The 16,621-nt window shown below is 33.3% G+C and overlaps 1 protein-coding gene across 4 annotated transcripts in view; it reads right to left on the bottom strand.

Annotated features, from left to right (window-relative positions):
• Positions 1-6,671: 6,671 nt before the first annotated feature.
• TNPO1 (transportin 1) overlaps positions 6,672-16,621 on the bottom strand; it is a 69,541-nt gene continuing 59,591 nt past the window's right edge. For 2 of the 4 annotated variants that reach the window (XM_074533681.1, XM_074533682.1), the window contains 5 exons: positions 14,953-15,028; positions 14,065-14,164; positions 12,625-12,699; positions 9,774-9,916; positions 6,672-8,277 (listed from right to left, as the gene is read on the bottom strand). In XM_074533681.1, coding sequence (XP_074389782.1) covers positions 9,809-9,916; positions 12,625-12,699; positions 14,065-14,164; positions 14,953-15,028 — 359 coding nt within the window. In that variant the 3' untranslated portion in view covers positions 6,672-8,277; positions 9,774-9,808. Of the gene's footprint in view, positions 8,278-9,773; positions 9,917-12,624; positions 12,700-14,064; positions 14,165-14,790; positions 14,864-14,952; positions 15,029-16,621 lie in introns of those variants that run through there. The other 2 variants (XR_012578310.1, XM_074533683.1) reach the window with 2 other exon arrangements.

Below are 16,621 nucleotides of genomic sequence, written 5' to 3' on the forward strand. Positions count from 1 at the left end.
ATTTGTCCTGTGGTTAATGTGATTTTCCACAGCTACAAGGAAAAGATGCATATATTTACACATATGATTCCAAAATGTTTATTTGAGCATGTACATTTCAGAATGAAAAACATATATGCAAGACAATGACCATCATCACATTAAGGAGGAAAAAACCCTACCATGTAAAATGACTCAAAACCTCCATTTGAGACATGATTTTATTAAAAGAAGACACTGAAAGATGTGTTTCTAGGAAGAAAAATACATTAAAATTTAGTTGTAAAACAGTTTTCCACTATTTTTTGGTTTAGTTCATATGCAAAATCCTTTTTAGAATGGTATCCTTCACTGTCTTGAGTTTTCAAACTACAGAACCCTTTAGTTTTTATACCTGTAAGTCACAGAAACTTCTCAGTAAGTCAACATAAATGTTAAACTAAAAGATAGCTTGAGAAAACTGTAAATTAAATATACACTACCCTGTAAGACATTACTTAACAATAATTTCAGGGTAAAAGGACAGGTAAATAAATCTCACTTCCCTTTGTGTAATTTATCAAAGAAATAAAATTCTATCTAGTATTTTTATTAAACAAAGAGAGTGCAGAGAGAAATAACGGAAATTTTAAAACTATTGGCATAAGTTACAATAACACTGCAGTAGTTATGCATCCAAATTAACCAGTATGCTTTAAACACAGGAAGACTTTGAGTTCCCCTGTATATTTAATACAGGAAATTGATGACCATTCACTTTGCCAAGGGGCATGAAGGAAAAAATAGCTCAAACTGTCATATATAAAATATGTGTATATATATAGTATAACATTTTTTCCTATTTTTCAATACAATTTGAAGTATGGAAATACATATTTCCATATATTTCAAAATTATAAATGAATATTTGAAGAGTAGTATTTGTACCTGAAGACACCTATATATATATAAAAAGATAAATATATATCTATAAATACCTCAATTTTAATTTTCACAATTCAAATTGAAGTCTGGTAGACAAAGAGTTCGTGTCACCAAAAAAAACCTCCGAAAAACTGTGACTCAGAAACAATTCCTTTTATGGCTTCACCTATACATCTATTTATAAGTACATGTGCAGTATAATTAGATCTGCTTTGCTTGAATTGGATGGATTATAAGAAACTACTTAATTTTAAGTCTGTCATTATTCAGATTAACATTTGGATGTCTTTTGAGAGGTTTTAATAGTCCATACTGCTCATTTTATGCAGAACAAAGGTAAATGCCTGTGAGAGATCAGTCCTTTATCATGCAGTCTGTTTCATTGTGAATCATTCTGGGAAAACAAAAGTTATCAACAACTAGTCTGTGAGCACCTAACATACATAAATTATTTTCTACACACCCTACGCCTATTGAAATGCCTCTTCACTCGAATACAACTTTAAATGCCTTTTTTTTTTTAAATAAATGCCATGACATAAACTTATGTTCAATCTTTTGAAACTTTCCACAAGCTTTGTAACACTCATTTCCTGTACTCAAAACATACTTTATCCTCTTAATGTTTTTAAACACAGGTAGTAATTAACCTTACACTCAAAATTAGAGGCTTAAAATCAGGTGTTGAGCTGATAGTAGAAGTCTTGAACAAACTACTGACAGCAGTATGTTGAATATAAGGTGAGTGGGAATCCCTGTTTAAAAGTAAGCTGAACTTTTCCACTCCCCTCCTACACAGCCACTGATGTGTTCAGCCACCAGGAACTGGTATTTCTGCTAAGCAGCTTGGTCTCTACACTGCTATTCCATGGCCTTCTCTTGTTTCAGGAAATGGAAGTCCTTAATTTAAACAGTTTCAGCCAAGTGTACAAGTAATTAGTTATATTAGTAATAAATTTCATTATAGTATTTATATGTATGCACTTTATTGCTGTATTAGTCAGTTGCTTATATAGTGTAATCACTAAGTTCAATAAAATTATGAATAGATAAGCAATCTGTGCTAGACACATGTCATGGTCTAAGTTGTCTACATGCTATTGATCAACTGTTAAATATTGGAAGTGAACATAAAATGTTCAACTCCACATGTGTGGATTGAAAGAAACCGTTGTTTTCTATTTTAGAGACTTCTAATCTATAGAACTTCCTGAAGTTCTGTAAGGACAGCTCTTTAAATAGTTTGTATTACCATGATCCCATGCAAGCTAGATAAAATTAGACTAAGACCACTGCAAATTTTGGTTTAAGGTCTTCAATAATTTTAATTTATTTCTAGTTTACTCATTGTTTAATTATTCACATTATTGATAGCCCAAGAAATAAGCACAAAATTTTTCTCCCCTTTCCCACTTGGTCAGACTTAGCAATTATCAACTGTTTCAAGAAACATAGTTAATGTAACATTTCTCAGTAGTAAAGCAGTTATAGTTATCACCCAACAGGTTATAATTTCAATCCGCCTAAACCTCCTTTTTAAAAATTGATCTACCCTCAAGCAGCATGAAGTATCTAAACTAAGTTAACATTAAATTATCCAAAGACCATTCTCCTTCAGATAAAACAAAAATCCTTAATTCAGAGATACGAGAATCTACACATGTGAGTTAGAAGAGTGTGCTACTGGGTCAGGCAAAACATAAATTGAACAATAAATTTCAATCATTCATCAAAAATTGGAATGCAACGTCTATATTTCAACAACTTTATTAACATAGTCAAGCAGTGATTAACATTCACATCTATTATGTCACATCATACAAATGTAAATACAAAATTACTACAGTACAATATATATTCTCTGCATGATCCAAAATATTTGGTGGCCCCAAAAACTCTTTTAAAATTCAGCAGCTTATCAAAAATTAAACCCATATTCTATTTAAAATGAAGTTCTGTTAGCACATAGGCAGACTTCAAGAAATATCACTCAGTTTAGTACAGTTTGAGAGGTTGCAGGAGGATATGTTTGAAGGAAACATTCCAACATTGTGGCAGATACAGAAACAGAAGATTTAAAGCTTTCAAGCAAAACTTATACAACCTAAGTTGTCAGCAGAAAGATCTGGTCTCCCTTCATTTAAAACTATTTTGTGTAATTCATCCAATTAAAAATTTTAGAAGTATCTAGTATCACTAAGTCAGACAATGTACAACATAACTATCTCTTTCCACGAAAAAAGATACTACACTGCAGATTTCAACAGCCAAATAAACCTCCTTATACCAATTGTTTTATTCTCATTGCTGTCCTCACAAAAAACACCCAAACCTGGTTAATTTTGTTGCTTACTTGAAATAAGGAAGTAGATACCTAAAGTGAAAGTAGCACAACATAACTTTATAGAAAAATGATACTATGCTGTAAGTGCTGAATTCTTTGAGATGTGGATTTGGCTTACTTAAAACATACTGTAACACCACACAGGGATTCATCCTATAGAGTCATCTCAAACTTCCATCATTTACGTACATTCAAGCGAGTGAATATCACTATTTTAGCAGAATATACAAGGCAAGTAAGAAGAGTACTTGCCTCAGTTCCCCATTTAAAACTGGCTTGCTCCAACCATTAAGTGCAAAGAGCAAGCATCAGTGGCAGATAAAATGTAGTTTCTACTGGAAAATACATAGAAGACTGATGGATACAAATCATCCTGGAAAATGCATAGGTGAGTGAAATACATAGCTACTGAACAAGCTTTATTTATTTTAAGGTGAGGTTACGTAACATTTTAACAAATATGTGTGCAAACTACATCAGAATCTATCTGAGATTAACTGCAGGATGTTTTGCCATTTCACTGTAGAGTTTAACCTTCATCTAAGATAAAAAGTCACACTTTAGACCCTATATAAAAGCTGTCATCCTTATGAAAGATATAGTATGGAAGCAGTTAGTGTTAAGTTACAACTTCTTTCCTTGAAAACATCTGACGCAAAAGGTTTCCAATTTATTGTCGCATTTAAAGCATTTTTTAAAGAAATAATTCAGTTGTTAGAATATGGATGCATTCTCCTTAAGGGAAGAACGTTTTTTTTACACCTTATCTGTTAATACATTCAATATGAATAATATAGGTGAAGCAAAAGTCATTATTGTTCCACAGTAGAAGGTTAATTTGGAGTAAGTTTAAGACAAGAGGAGCTGCCTAAATGAAATACATAAACTGACAAAATTACAACACATTTTTAAAAGCATGTGTTCTGAACAAAAAGGGTACAAGAGTTTTCACCTGAGATAAAGCTAGTATTTGAATATTTCTAAGTAGCATTGAGTTTTGCTTGAGGAAAGCCCCTTGAAGTTTTAAAATATACATTTTACTATTATACAATATATGCAGTTTAAGTAATTAAGACTGATGCTAACATGAAAGCCCTAAAAAAAAATCACAGTGTGTATCAATATTATTAGTCACAAAATTTATGCTACTTCATAAATTTTAAAAATTATAATGATTACAAATTTTAACCTATTCTTCTAAAAGTGATTTTCCGACTACAAGCTTCAAGAAGTAATGAACTAAAGCATAATAATTAGTTTCTTACAATTTAAATATATACATACTCACTGATTAAGAAAATAATCAAACTTTGGAAAAAAATACAAAACTGATTACTTTTGCTTGCGCTGGTTAAAATAATTAACTAGTCTGTTTTCCAAAATGAAATGAGTGGTTTCCTGACTGTGTTATGAAAAAAATTTAATATTGAATTTCACTTAAGACTAATTTAACAGCAATTTTGAACTGCCAAAAAGATGCATTTATAAGGATTTTAAATACACTTTCTGTTACCAACTTAGGTTGATCAGCAGCTTTTTTTCACTCTCAGAATCCTTCAAAAAGGGAAACTCAAAACAGGAAAAAGGCATATATAAAAACAGTAAACACTGACCTCCTGAGGTTCCTACAACAAAATTATTCAAGTAGAAAAATCTACACCATTACATAGCAGCGGCTATTTCTGTAGTTTAGCACACTAACAGCACTTTTTCAGTGTGTAAGGAGCAAATGAAGTAAGCCGTGCTTTTAGCATGCCAAGAGGCAGAAACACTGGAATGTAACAAAGACAAATTCACAATTCTACCAGAACATCCAGTCAACATTCAAGAACTGTCAAGACTACACCACAAGAATTAAGATGCTTTTTATATATCCCATGATGCAATAATTCAATTTAAAATATTAATGCTGTTTCAAAACTTCTCTTACCTCACATTACACCCTAAGAGGATTCTGCAAATCTCTGCACTATATTATGCATTAGGAATATGGTTTACTTGCTTTAAAATATACCATGCGAGAACTTATTGATACAAAACACTATTTTGTTTATTCCTGTACTAGTTATTCCTGCCCTTTTAAATTATTTTCCTTGTTGTCGTAACAGATTAGTTCACATCTGTACAAGTATGTATTAAAACAAATATGTACAAAAGTGGCATCCTAAGCTAATCCAAGGTGAGGTGGAGTGGTTTTATTTGGTTAAAGGGGCTTTCTGAAATTTAAGAAGTTTAGTTAAACCAAGATTTTAGTTGTTAAGCTACTGTATGATTTGGGTAGGTTTTCTATTCTACAAACTTTTAAATGTCATTTCTCTGAAACTCTTCCTTAATGTTCAAACACACTTAAAATTTAAGCAAGTTTGGGTCTAAAATAATATCCCAGCTTGCTAAATGTTGGGCAGGGATGTTCCCTTTCAAATTAAATTTTTTAAATTCAATTTTACTAATTTTTATCAGAATTATTAGTTGAGAAGGTATTTTTGGTTTGCTATCAAAATAATGTAACTTGAAAGCAAGTTATCACATGCAATTTTGATCAAATTGAATGAATACTATGTCCTGGCATTATCAAATATATTTCATACAATACATGTCCAAACTATGCTTCAGGCATAATCCATTAAAATTTGCAAAGCCAAAAAAAAACAGGCGGGGTGGATGGGGACAGGACACAAAACATGCATGTGATCATGCACTGAAAAAGAAAAAAATTCTAAACTCTTTAAACAGCATTTTAAAGTTCACACTCACACAGCTCAAACTTCAGTGCAATAGCTAAATCATTCAACAGTCAAAGAATAGAACCATGCAAAGAAGAGCAAGTTCTTAAAAAAGCCCCAACCAAAAAAACCTCAAACCAAACAAAACCAAAATCAAACCAAACCAAAAATAACAAAAAAACCACCCCAAAATCCCAAACCAAACAAAAAAAACCACAACCTCCTCCACGACCCCCAAAAATACAGAAAAAACCCCAAAACAACTAACCAACAAAAGAAAACAAAACAAAACAAATTAAAAAAAGAAAAACAAAAAAGAAAAAAGAAAAACACCCCCCCCCAAAAACAAACAAAAAAACAAAAAAAACCCACAAAAAATCAGAAAACACAAACTAAACCAAAAACTGTTATCCAGTATCCATTCTGCAATGCAAAGGTGAGAAACTAAATCTACAAAAAGGCTGTTATGGCTTAATTTTGTTTTGCAGATTAATAATGCAGCACTTGAAAAATGGAAAGGTGTGGCTTCACCTCTGACCAGCAGAGCTAAAAATCTCTCCATTTTCCTTTATCATCATGGGATACTCTTTAGGCAATCTAAATTAATAAAGACTTGCCACTTTCAGATGGACACAAGATCAAGTGTACCAGTTAGGATTTCACATTCACAGTACATAAGAAAATACACATGGAAGGAAAAGTAAAGCGTTAACTTAACAAGGATTTATTCACAGGAATACATGTAAGTAGAGAAAAAAAACACAACAGAAAAGCTAAACAAATGAAATGAAGAGGATCCAAACCAACTTTCACTCTGCAGCTTTAAACTTGCACCCTTGTGCCTTTAACTACATCACAAAGGGCCACCAACATGCGCCGATACAGTGTAGATACCCTGCATTACATCCATTAACTTAAACATCTCTTAAGATCATGCTCTGAACAAAAAGAAAGCGTAGAAGATAATACGTTGAGTGGGAATAAACACAAATATAGCAATCTTGTCATCAACTTCTACAATTGTCTTTACGTGCCAACTAACACTTATGCAGCCTTTAACGGGTCTTACCATGTAACTCATTTTAGAGATTCTGAAAAAATCACTAGTATATAACCATGCAGAAAGCACATCACACTGACAGCACAGAGGCAAAAATTTTGCACAGCTATATCAGCTTTCCACATTGTGCAGGTTACACACAATACAATATCAATCTTAATCTTAACAGATCCTAAAAAGGTATTTCAAGGCCTAATTGTTAACTACAGTACTTTATATCTATATTCTTAATAAAAATAAATTCCACTGAATCTTAAAAAGGAATTTTAAATGCAGGGTTATATTGAATTTAGGGCTATATTGAATTGGTAAACTGCAACACAAAACTGGCGCAACATAGGTAAATGTATACCAATTTCACTCTATGTGATGCAAGCATGCTACTTTCCCACTAATTAAAATTACTTCTGATCACTATGAGCCAGAACGCATGCCTGAACCTTAAACTGCAAGTTAGGAATAATGCCTTACTCTAGAAATCAAAACTAACAAAGTACAATAATAAAATCATATCCACTACCTTGGTTGTTCCTCTTAATGTAAAAATTAGGATGTCAGTCTTTCCTTTGCAGTGTACCTCTCTTAACCCCAAAAATGATAGGAGTGACTTATTTGGCAGCTAGCAGGTTGCTTCATTTTGCCCAAGTTAACCTTTATTATTTTATGATGGGGTTTCTATACTGTACACTGCAAGTGCCTGCTCCTAATACAGACACAAGCTGCATTTTAACTGTACTAACTTCGTTTGTGTAGTTCTTCATTAACATGCAAATATCTAGGAATCCCCAAGCAGGATGAAATAATGTAGAAAACCCTTACTTAAAAAAACAGAAAACAAAAAAGAAAGCCTTTTATTGTTTGTGACCCCCATTCTTAGGTTTCCTTTATTGTGCGCAAAATATTTTTCCTCTTTACATATCCCTATGGTTCAATTATATGGTTTCTTATTTTGGTACAAATCCCCACAATATTCCAGAATGTGCTGTTTTGTGACTAGATTCTTTTTTTTTCTTCTTCACATCCAGTGCAGAGGTGTAATAGGAGACAGATTTCCACCCACAAAGGCTCCAGATGTTAAAACATTTCCCAACATCGACTTAATACAGTGACGGCAACACCTCCCTCCCGCCCCTCCCAGTAGGGTTGGGATTGTACTGTATTCCCTACTGGTTTACCCTTCCCCCCAGTAAAGGGTAACATTTTCCCTGGGTGCAGAGGCTCCCTCATAGTCTCCCAGACTGAAGGACCTGTAAAGGGAAAAGATAATGGTATAATTAAATCTTACCTGGAACCTCTGGCAGATAGGTACATAAACAGAGTCTTTTTCAAGCACTAAGTGCCAACCTCTAACTTAAAAATGAATTTATGCCTAATGCTCCCTTTTAAGTCTGCTAAGAAACAAGCCCATTTGTATCAGATAAATTACTATTAATGAAACAACAATACATGCTTTCAAACTACATTGACAATTCCACTATTGTGTTAATCTTAGATTTAAGATAAAAGCACCCTATATATTCTAACCAGTTTTTCCATTTTTAGCACAAAATTATGAGGTAGTTATGACACTGAAAAAGAATATTAAACATATCTGCACCTGACCTAGCAGCTTCTCTTCTGAGTGGATTAAACAAGAGAGCCATACCTTCTCTGCATTTGAAACTGAGAACAATGGTGAATTTTATCACTTTTGTTTCCTTTTCATCAGGAAGAGAAAACACCCTCATGTCAGAACTAAAATACTCTCATTGATAAGTATGTAGTTGTTTTATTTTTAATCCACTGTTCTGATCAAACACGTAATTTTATGACACTGACTTTGAAAAAAATCTTAGGCTGAATTTTAAACACTAATTGTCCATTCCAACACTAAACAGAACTGCATGACTCACTCTCATAATTTTAATACAAAAATTCTACTAAAAGTATCAAATTTGTATAAAGACTAAAAGAATAAATTTAATTCTCTCTTTTTTTTGGGTAATACAATAATCTCTTCACAGTATCACACATGGGAAATTTGCTTTATAGAGCATACACAGGTAGCATACAAACAAGGTGGTGTAATAATAGAGGTACTCTGGAATCCATTTTCACTGTTCTTTGTCGAAACTGAATCATTCTCCACACACAAGTGTCTAACAATTCTAAGCTGACACACAAAATGAAACAAGGCAATAATAAACACATATCAGACTCCCCAAAACATCAAGCTTTACAGTTACTGTAGTTATTAGCATAGCATTCTTTATTCAGTGGAAAGATCATTTAGTGTGTAGTTGAGGCCATGAGACTTCTCACAGCTAGTGTGTTAACAAACCTGCTTTCTTATCCTAGTAGAGTATTCTCTCTTAGACCACATCTGCCATCTATTAATTCACAACATATAAGGTAGCCTGTGTCTTTAGTACGGAGACTTGAGGATCATATTCATCACTTTGCTTATTAAACTTGAACCAGCACTTTGTCATACCTATACTTTCAACTTTCTTGAAAAACTAATGTGTGTATCATAGACTCAGTTTTTCTTTCTTTCTTTCTCTCTCTGTAACAATAGAAAAAATGAGACAAATGCTTTTGCTACAATCCCCATCATTTAGGTATATTATCATCCCTTCTTTCTTTCCTTCATATACAAAGTAGTTGCTCAGCAATTCTACACTGATGAAGTAATGATGTTTCATATGATGCAAACAGGGAAGAAGTCCCAGTTCTTTCTGGCAAGCAAGACTCATGTGCTTACCTCTAATTACGGGACTGCAGCTACAGTGCATGAGGTTAAACTCCATAGTAAGCTGCAAGGCGCTCTTTTAAGGGAAGAGGAAACTGGTCAGAGAAACGCCTCCAATTCTCATCCCCAACTTGATTTTTAAATCCATGAAGAATCTACAAATGAGAAAGGGGAAGTCAAAATAAGCAAAAAATAGAGGCTACATTATTTACTAGCCTCATATGCTGTAAGCCACAAACTGCTGAGTTGTACATGTGGCAATTTGAATTCTTCAATATCATACTGAAATGCTACAAAGAAGCAAAGAAGTAGAGCAAGGTCTTTCTAATGTATTTCTTTAAAGGTGACATAAAGAATACATAAAGAATCCAAAGAAAGTAGTGTACGTATACGTATTCATATATATTTTTAATAGGTAACTTAAAACCTAGGGTTAAGCCATTTTAGAATGTTTAATTATAAATTTTTTCAATTCATTTTTCATCCATCTGTCCGTCCGTCCGTCCATCCATCCGACATATATTTTAAGACTACTCTGTTCATATTTATTTTTTAACAGATGTGAAGTATGTTGTGGGAAGCTGAGTTAAATGGCAGCCATCTTTTAATAGAATGAATACCTGTCTAGCACAAATATAAAATCTTTGAGAACTCTGTTTTCTGCATGGAACCTCTAAGACAACTTCACTAAAAAAGAAGCTCTTAAAACCTTCTTTGTTTTGAAATAACAGGGATCCACAGTCAATGGCATTCAAAATCCAGTGAAAGAGGAAAACAAGTAATCTACAGGTTTCTGTTTGGACTGTTGGATGTAATACACTACCTGAAAATGAAATTACGGTATTAAAAAAAAAATAAATCTTAGTATGTTATCCCTTAAAACAGCAAGTAAAAGCAAAGCATTAGAAAGGACAAAAGCAGAAAGAATTATTGTTCCTCACAGAAAATTATACCAAGAAAATCTGAAGTTTTGTTTTCCCTTTTTACATTCAGTGTAAAGAATTGTGGAACAGTCTGTCATGAACACATCCCCAAATAAAAGGTAATGTCAAAATTCAGGCTCATGGTAACAAGTTCAACACAAGACTGTCAAGCAGATCTGCTTTTAAACAGATGTAGTGGTAACGGCATTACAGGCAACCAGTTAACTTACTGCTTTTCTCCCTCTCACAAGCAGGCTCTTTCCTAAACCCAAATGGTTTCATATTAACCAGCTGAAAAATCTAAGAATGCTCAGTGATAGACAAAAGGTTATGAGTCAGATTTTGACACTGGCACCTCATCTATCCATGCTCTTGAAAGTATCTTTTCTTGCAGTTCTAGTACTAAAGAATAAATAAATTTTAAAGAAAATCCCAAAACCTGGATAAATCCAGTTTATTTCCCTTGTTCCTGAAGTCATAATTAGTGTTTGAAAACATCTACCTGGACTACAGCAATCACATATTCACGAAGAAGTTGTCTAAAAACCCTATGTGTTATCACTGAAGAAAGCTTTGTCTCCTTTTCTGTAAGGCAAATCGCACAAAACTACTTTAAAATTGCTTGCTTAAAAAAGCAAGGATGTCCTTTTGCCAAGCGACCAAGAACCACTCTGTTTAGATTTGAATGCATTGTTTCCCAAACGGATCACTTAGGAAAGATCTGAAAAAGAGGAGTTTAACCTGCTGAAGGATTGGTGCAAAAACATGCAGTGAGACTGCTTTGGTCAATCATCACAGACTCTATCCAGGACCCCCTTTTAAGTTGTACTTGCTGTTTCATTCTGCTGATGTTAGAATACTCATAGCTGCACCTTTTCTAGATCTAATGTTCCTTGGAAGGAATCCGGTTATCTGAGAGACTAACTAGGACAGCAAGATTTCTGCCTTTACTCTTAAAGATGGGATAAAAAAGTTCTAGTTTCTGATTTGATGCTCACACATGTCATTAATTGAAGAAGTGCCAATACCAATCCATGAGACTAATAAGTACTTATGAATAAGTACTTATGAAGTACTTATGAAGTACTTATCCAGGAATATAAGTACTTATGAATAAAGCAAAAAACTTTTGCTTTAAGAATATCATGAACCTTACTTTTGACATAGAACTTCCTGAAAATGGGGATTTCACTTTAGACCTTGTGAGGTAAATCACTTTTTCTCTCTCTCTCCTTCCTTTTTTTTTTTTTAATTTAAGACACTAGTTCCAAAATACAGTGTAGTGCATTCTGGGTAAGGCTTTTTTGTTTTTTACTAACTCAATACAAGGCAAACAGTCCTTTAGTTTAAATTCTACTGATGCTTTGCCTAGGGATAAGCAAATTCTTATACCCATTCTTTGGTATAACCGCATGTTAGTTTCTTGAAACTTACTCAACCAAGAGGGATTCTGAGGAGGATTAAGCAATCTCTTATCTTCAGCAGGAGTTATGAGAAACAAGATACGACTAGGATATTTTTAATTTGAAACTTATGTAGGTCTCCAAAATAAAGTAGCCATCTTTGTGGCAAAAAACAGTCTCGAACCATACAAATCTCATTTCCTGAAAAAAAAGTCTTACATGTAGTACAAACTTGCCTGTTCTTCCAAATGCAGGAAAAACATAGCAGGCTGGAAAACTGTTTGAGGATCATTATCACTTCAAAAAACACCTTAAGTGAACTTTGCAACTATTTAAAAAAGTTTGGAATAATCCAAATGCATATAAGAAGACACAGGTTAAAAAAAGAAGTCAGGATTTTCACGTTGCTTTGTCTCCATGACCACAAACACAGTAAGTGCTAGAAAGCACTTTTACTAGAAAGTGAAACAGAAAGAAAGAAACCAGAGGATGTAAAACAACTACCACTAGGATATACAACTATCTTAGCAACCTTACCTTACAGAACATGTCTCGAAGATCATCTTTTGGGCTAATCCATGATGCAACAGCATCACAAAAAAAAATAAAGTCCTACAAGATTAAACAATCATATAGGTTAGAAACCTCAATTTATACATCTGATAACAATGCTTGATTGTTCTGTGAAGTGGATGGTCTTTGATACTAATTTACAACTGCTTTTGCTTCTATGTATTTATTTTCCACTTAATTCAGACAATAATAAATTACTGCATGCCTAAACGTTCAGTTACAGAAATTGCTGAGTATCTCAGATTAAACCACAGTGAAAACAACCATAACTCTCCCCTCTGCGCCACACTAGTATAACTTTAATTCTTTCAGTACACCTACAAATGCAATATCTACTTCCTTTACTCACAAGCAACAAATGTATCTCTCACACATTTCCAGTCAGGGAAAAAAAATCTGTTTTATTCCTTAAAGTAATTTTTTTCTGGGACACAGAGAACATTTATTATACAGGTTCAAAACTAAAGCCACTTCAAAATCCCTATACCCCATTCATCTGCTGTCATGCATTACCTCCTCCCACACCAACAGAACACCAGTCTTTAAAAATAATGTTGCTAATGCAAGAAATAGGAACTGAGGATGATTAGAGAGAAAAGATGAGTTAATGAAATGGGTCCTTATTTAACCCCTCTCTGTAAGCTACGCGATTGAACAGACAATAGAAGACTGAAATGTAAAGTACAGAATAAGGCCAAAATGAAAGGAACCACACATTTCAGAACAAGGCAAATGCTCAATTCTTATGTTTCAGGAAGAAGAATCCCAGGCAGAGAAAAGGGAAAGATCAATTTTGTTTTCCTCTTAAAAAACATTACATTGATACAGTTTTACTTTAGAGATGTGGAGACTAAAGATCAAGTCATATTCTATTCTTCAATTGTACCATTTCTTTTAAAGAGATGCATGTTCATTGTCACGCTGACTCCTGGAAAAATTGATCCAACAGAAACAGAATATTCCCTACCCAACTGTTAAGAACAAAGAGGTGGTTACTGGTTTTGTTCTGTTCTTGTTTTAAAAACCTAGGTTACATGTGGAAAATGGGTCTAAGAATGTCAACTTTTACCTTATATTTGCATACAGATCCTGACCACAACCTGACAGAAGTATCAAAATACAGCTATTTTAATCGAAGTTCATTATTTACATATTCATTGCAAGTAAAAGAGAAAAACTCATTTTAACAGTACTTCTCCCCTTTCCTTTTTAGCTGACAATTACTGAAGGATCATGACACACATCATTCACAATATAAACATTTTGGGTTCCTTGACTTCAAAATAAAGCTACACCACGTACTGCAGAGAATCTCTTCAAAGTAAACTTTTTCATACTCCACATACAGCTTTCACTAAATTTCACGTAAGTAAAGAAAAGTTAGCATCTATTAATGTATCTTACTTGGACTACGCCACTGGGGTTGACCGTAATCATGGTACATATCCCACGGAATGCTGAATCCTTTTCCTCATTGTCTCTTATGTTTCGCAGAGAGGTGCACCTAACAAATTGGAAAGCAAAACTTCGATCACTTACTTTTCTTCAACCAAGTCAAAACTAGATGACAGTATCTGATGGAATAAGTCACACTGATAAGATTATCTGAAACACAATTTTTAACACTTAGAAAAACACTTGTTTCACAGTTTTTACTAGCGTAATACCATTAGGCATCACCTCCAGAATCTGGCTTTTTGTTGTAGTGTAGTCAGAAAGTGTGACCTCTATTCCATTAAATACAAAAGAAACATGTATCTGAAATACTTATAGAAACTATCATTATTAGAAGCAGAACATAAAATACTGTCACAGTATGAATTATGTCAGATACCACTTACAGAACAGTTATTGAACTTTTACAGCAGCAAGCAAGCTATTTTATATGTAACAAATCTATAAACATATATTCCTTACAGCATTTCAAGCCTCAGACTGAATTTTAGGTAATGCACAGTATAAATTTTACAATATTTGCATGCATTGTATTATCATTCTGGTGGATTTTAAAATGCTCTTTCATAGTCAAGCTTTAACACAGCAAGCATGTGACAATCTTATCCCATGCATAAATTAGTCGTTAGCCACAACATAAAGAATACATGACGGTGCTACTAAAAACTCACAAACCTGATAGGACAAGATTAGTCACATGGTTGGCAATGATTAAGGATTGAGATTTTGTAACCAACTGAAAATATATCTAAAAGTGAGATAGAGAGAAGAAAGAAAGAAAGAAAGAAAGAGAGTGAAGAAAAATGAATTAAAAAAAAAAGATTGAATAATACACACCAGGGTCTTATAAACTGCTGTAGCATGGGGGCCACCTCTTGAGGACAAACGTAACCAAGACGACCAATTGTTATTGCTAAGGTAACGCAATCACGGTTATACACCACCAAACGCCAACCAAGACATGAGCAAATGAGGGGGGAGGAGAAAAAATAAAGAAAAAACAACAAATAACTCAGAAACAGAAACCAACAGAATCTGTGTATGATAATAAACATAAGATTTCACCAGTGCTGTTTATTACCACCCCCTAAATAAGAGGCAGCAACATATATGGTATACTCTCCAAGGTAAAAGAAAAAATTAAAGAAGTATGAGAGAACACCAAAAACACAATTTTAAATTCAAAGGCTCTCTGATGTATGCAGTCATTCGGTCCCTCTTTAGAGAAATCATTTACAGTAAATTTACCTCTACACATATGAAGTCTTCATTGAAATGTACTATAATGGATGTTTTTTTAAAAAGGAAATTAATAATTTTCAGTATTAGTATCAAGTATTCTAAACATTTTATTTTATCCAATATTTAGAATTCAAGGTTTCTATAGACCTAATCTATCAGTAAAAATACATTTCCAAATATTTTTACATAAATATATTGTGGTCTGTCTGAAAATCCTAAGTGGATGGAACACTTCTCAAATGTTTATGTCTTCTTCATAATCTCACAATTTAATTAAAAATGGTTGCTAACTCAAAGCAACTGACTGCAGAACATTATTTCATCAATCCTAGTACTTCTCCTGCTCACAAAAATTTTCTTCATAAGATGTACAAGAATCTGACTACTGATACCAAAGCATGAGGACATACAAAAAGCAAAATTGCTTCACCACATGATCAGCTAGTTTGGTTCTTTGTTCCGAGGGCCAGACCAAAGAAAGTATAATGATGCAAATGTGTTTTAATGGTGTTTGCTCAACTCACGAAAGATTAATCTTTAGAAAAAGGAGAGGGTGGGGAATAATGTATCAGAATTACTTGAAGCAAAATACATGAATAATACTAAAATCCAGCAGATTTGTATGAAGCGGAAAAAGGAAACCTATGTTCAAGGGACATACTATGCAACACTCTAATTAACAGGCATTTGTGAACGGTTTCATGAAACATGCAATAAAGCAGATGATGCTTTCTCAAATAAAAGTTTGGTGTAGGATATACTAGCAGTCTCAAACATGCTAATTTCATGTAATGCAGCTCACTATTAATGTACTGGTATTACTCAACTTCCATAGTGTCTAGAATTTTTTAGCATCTTACAAAACTTCACTGAAGTTCAAATGAAAATACAATTTTAAGATTTATCTGTAAATTCTTACAGCTACAGCCTGAACAAGGAAAAAAAATCTCTGTTGAAGTGTGTTTTCACAATTGTTTTAATAATTAATTACACAGCAAGCTACAGCAAAACCAGTACTATTCTTGCACATAGTAGTGGCACACAACAAAATATCCCACAACAAACTTGTAATAAGTACACCACACTCAACATTTATTTGCAGTTATCCATCCACATATAAAATAATTATTAAGATAATTGAAAAAAAAAATCAATGTTCAGATGCTTCCAAAAATTCTCTTAATGATGGAAGCATACATACATTTAAAACTATTGGATGCCTCTCAGTTACAGGTATTACACATCCATCAGTGCAGAGGAGAAT

The sequence above is a fragment of the Zonotrichia albicollis genome, chromosome Z (genome assembly GCF_047830755.1).
Source record: "Zonotrichia albicollis isolate bZonAlb1 chromosome Z, bZonAlb1.hap1, whole genome shotgun sequence".
In the NCBI taxonomy this organism is placed as follows: domain Eukaryota; kingdom Metazoa; phylum Chordata; class Aves; order Passeriformes; family Passerellidae; genus Zonotrichia; species Zonotrichia albicollis.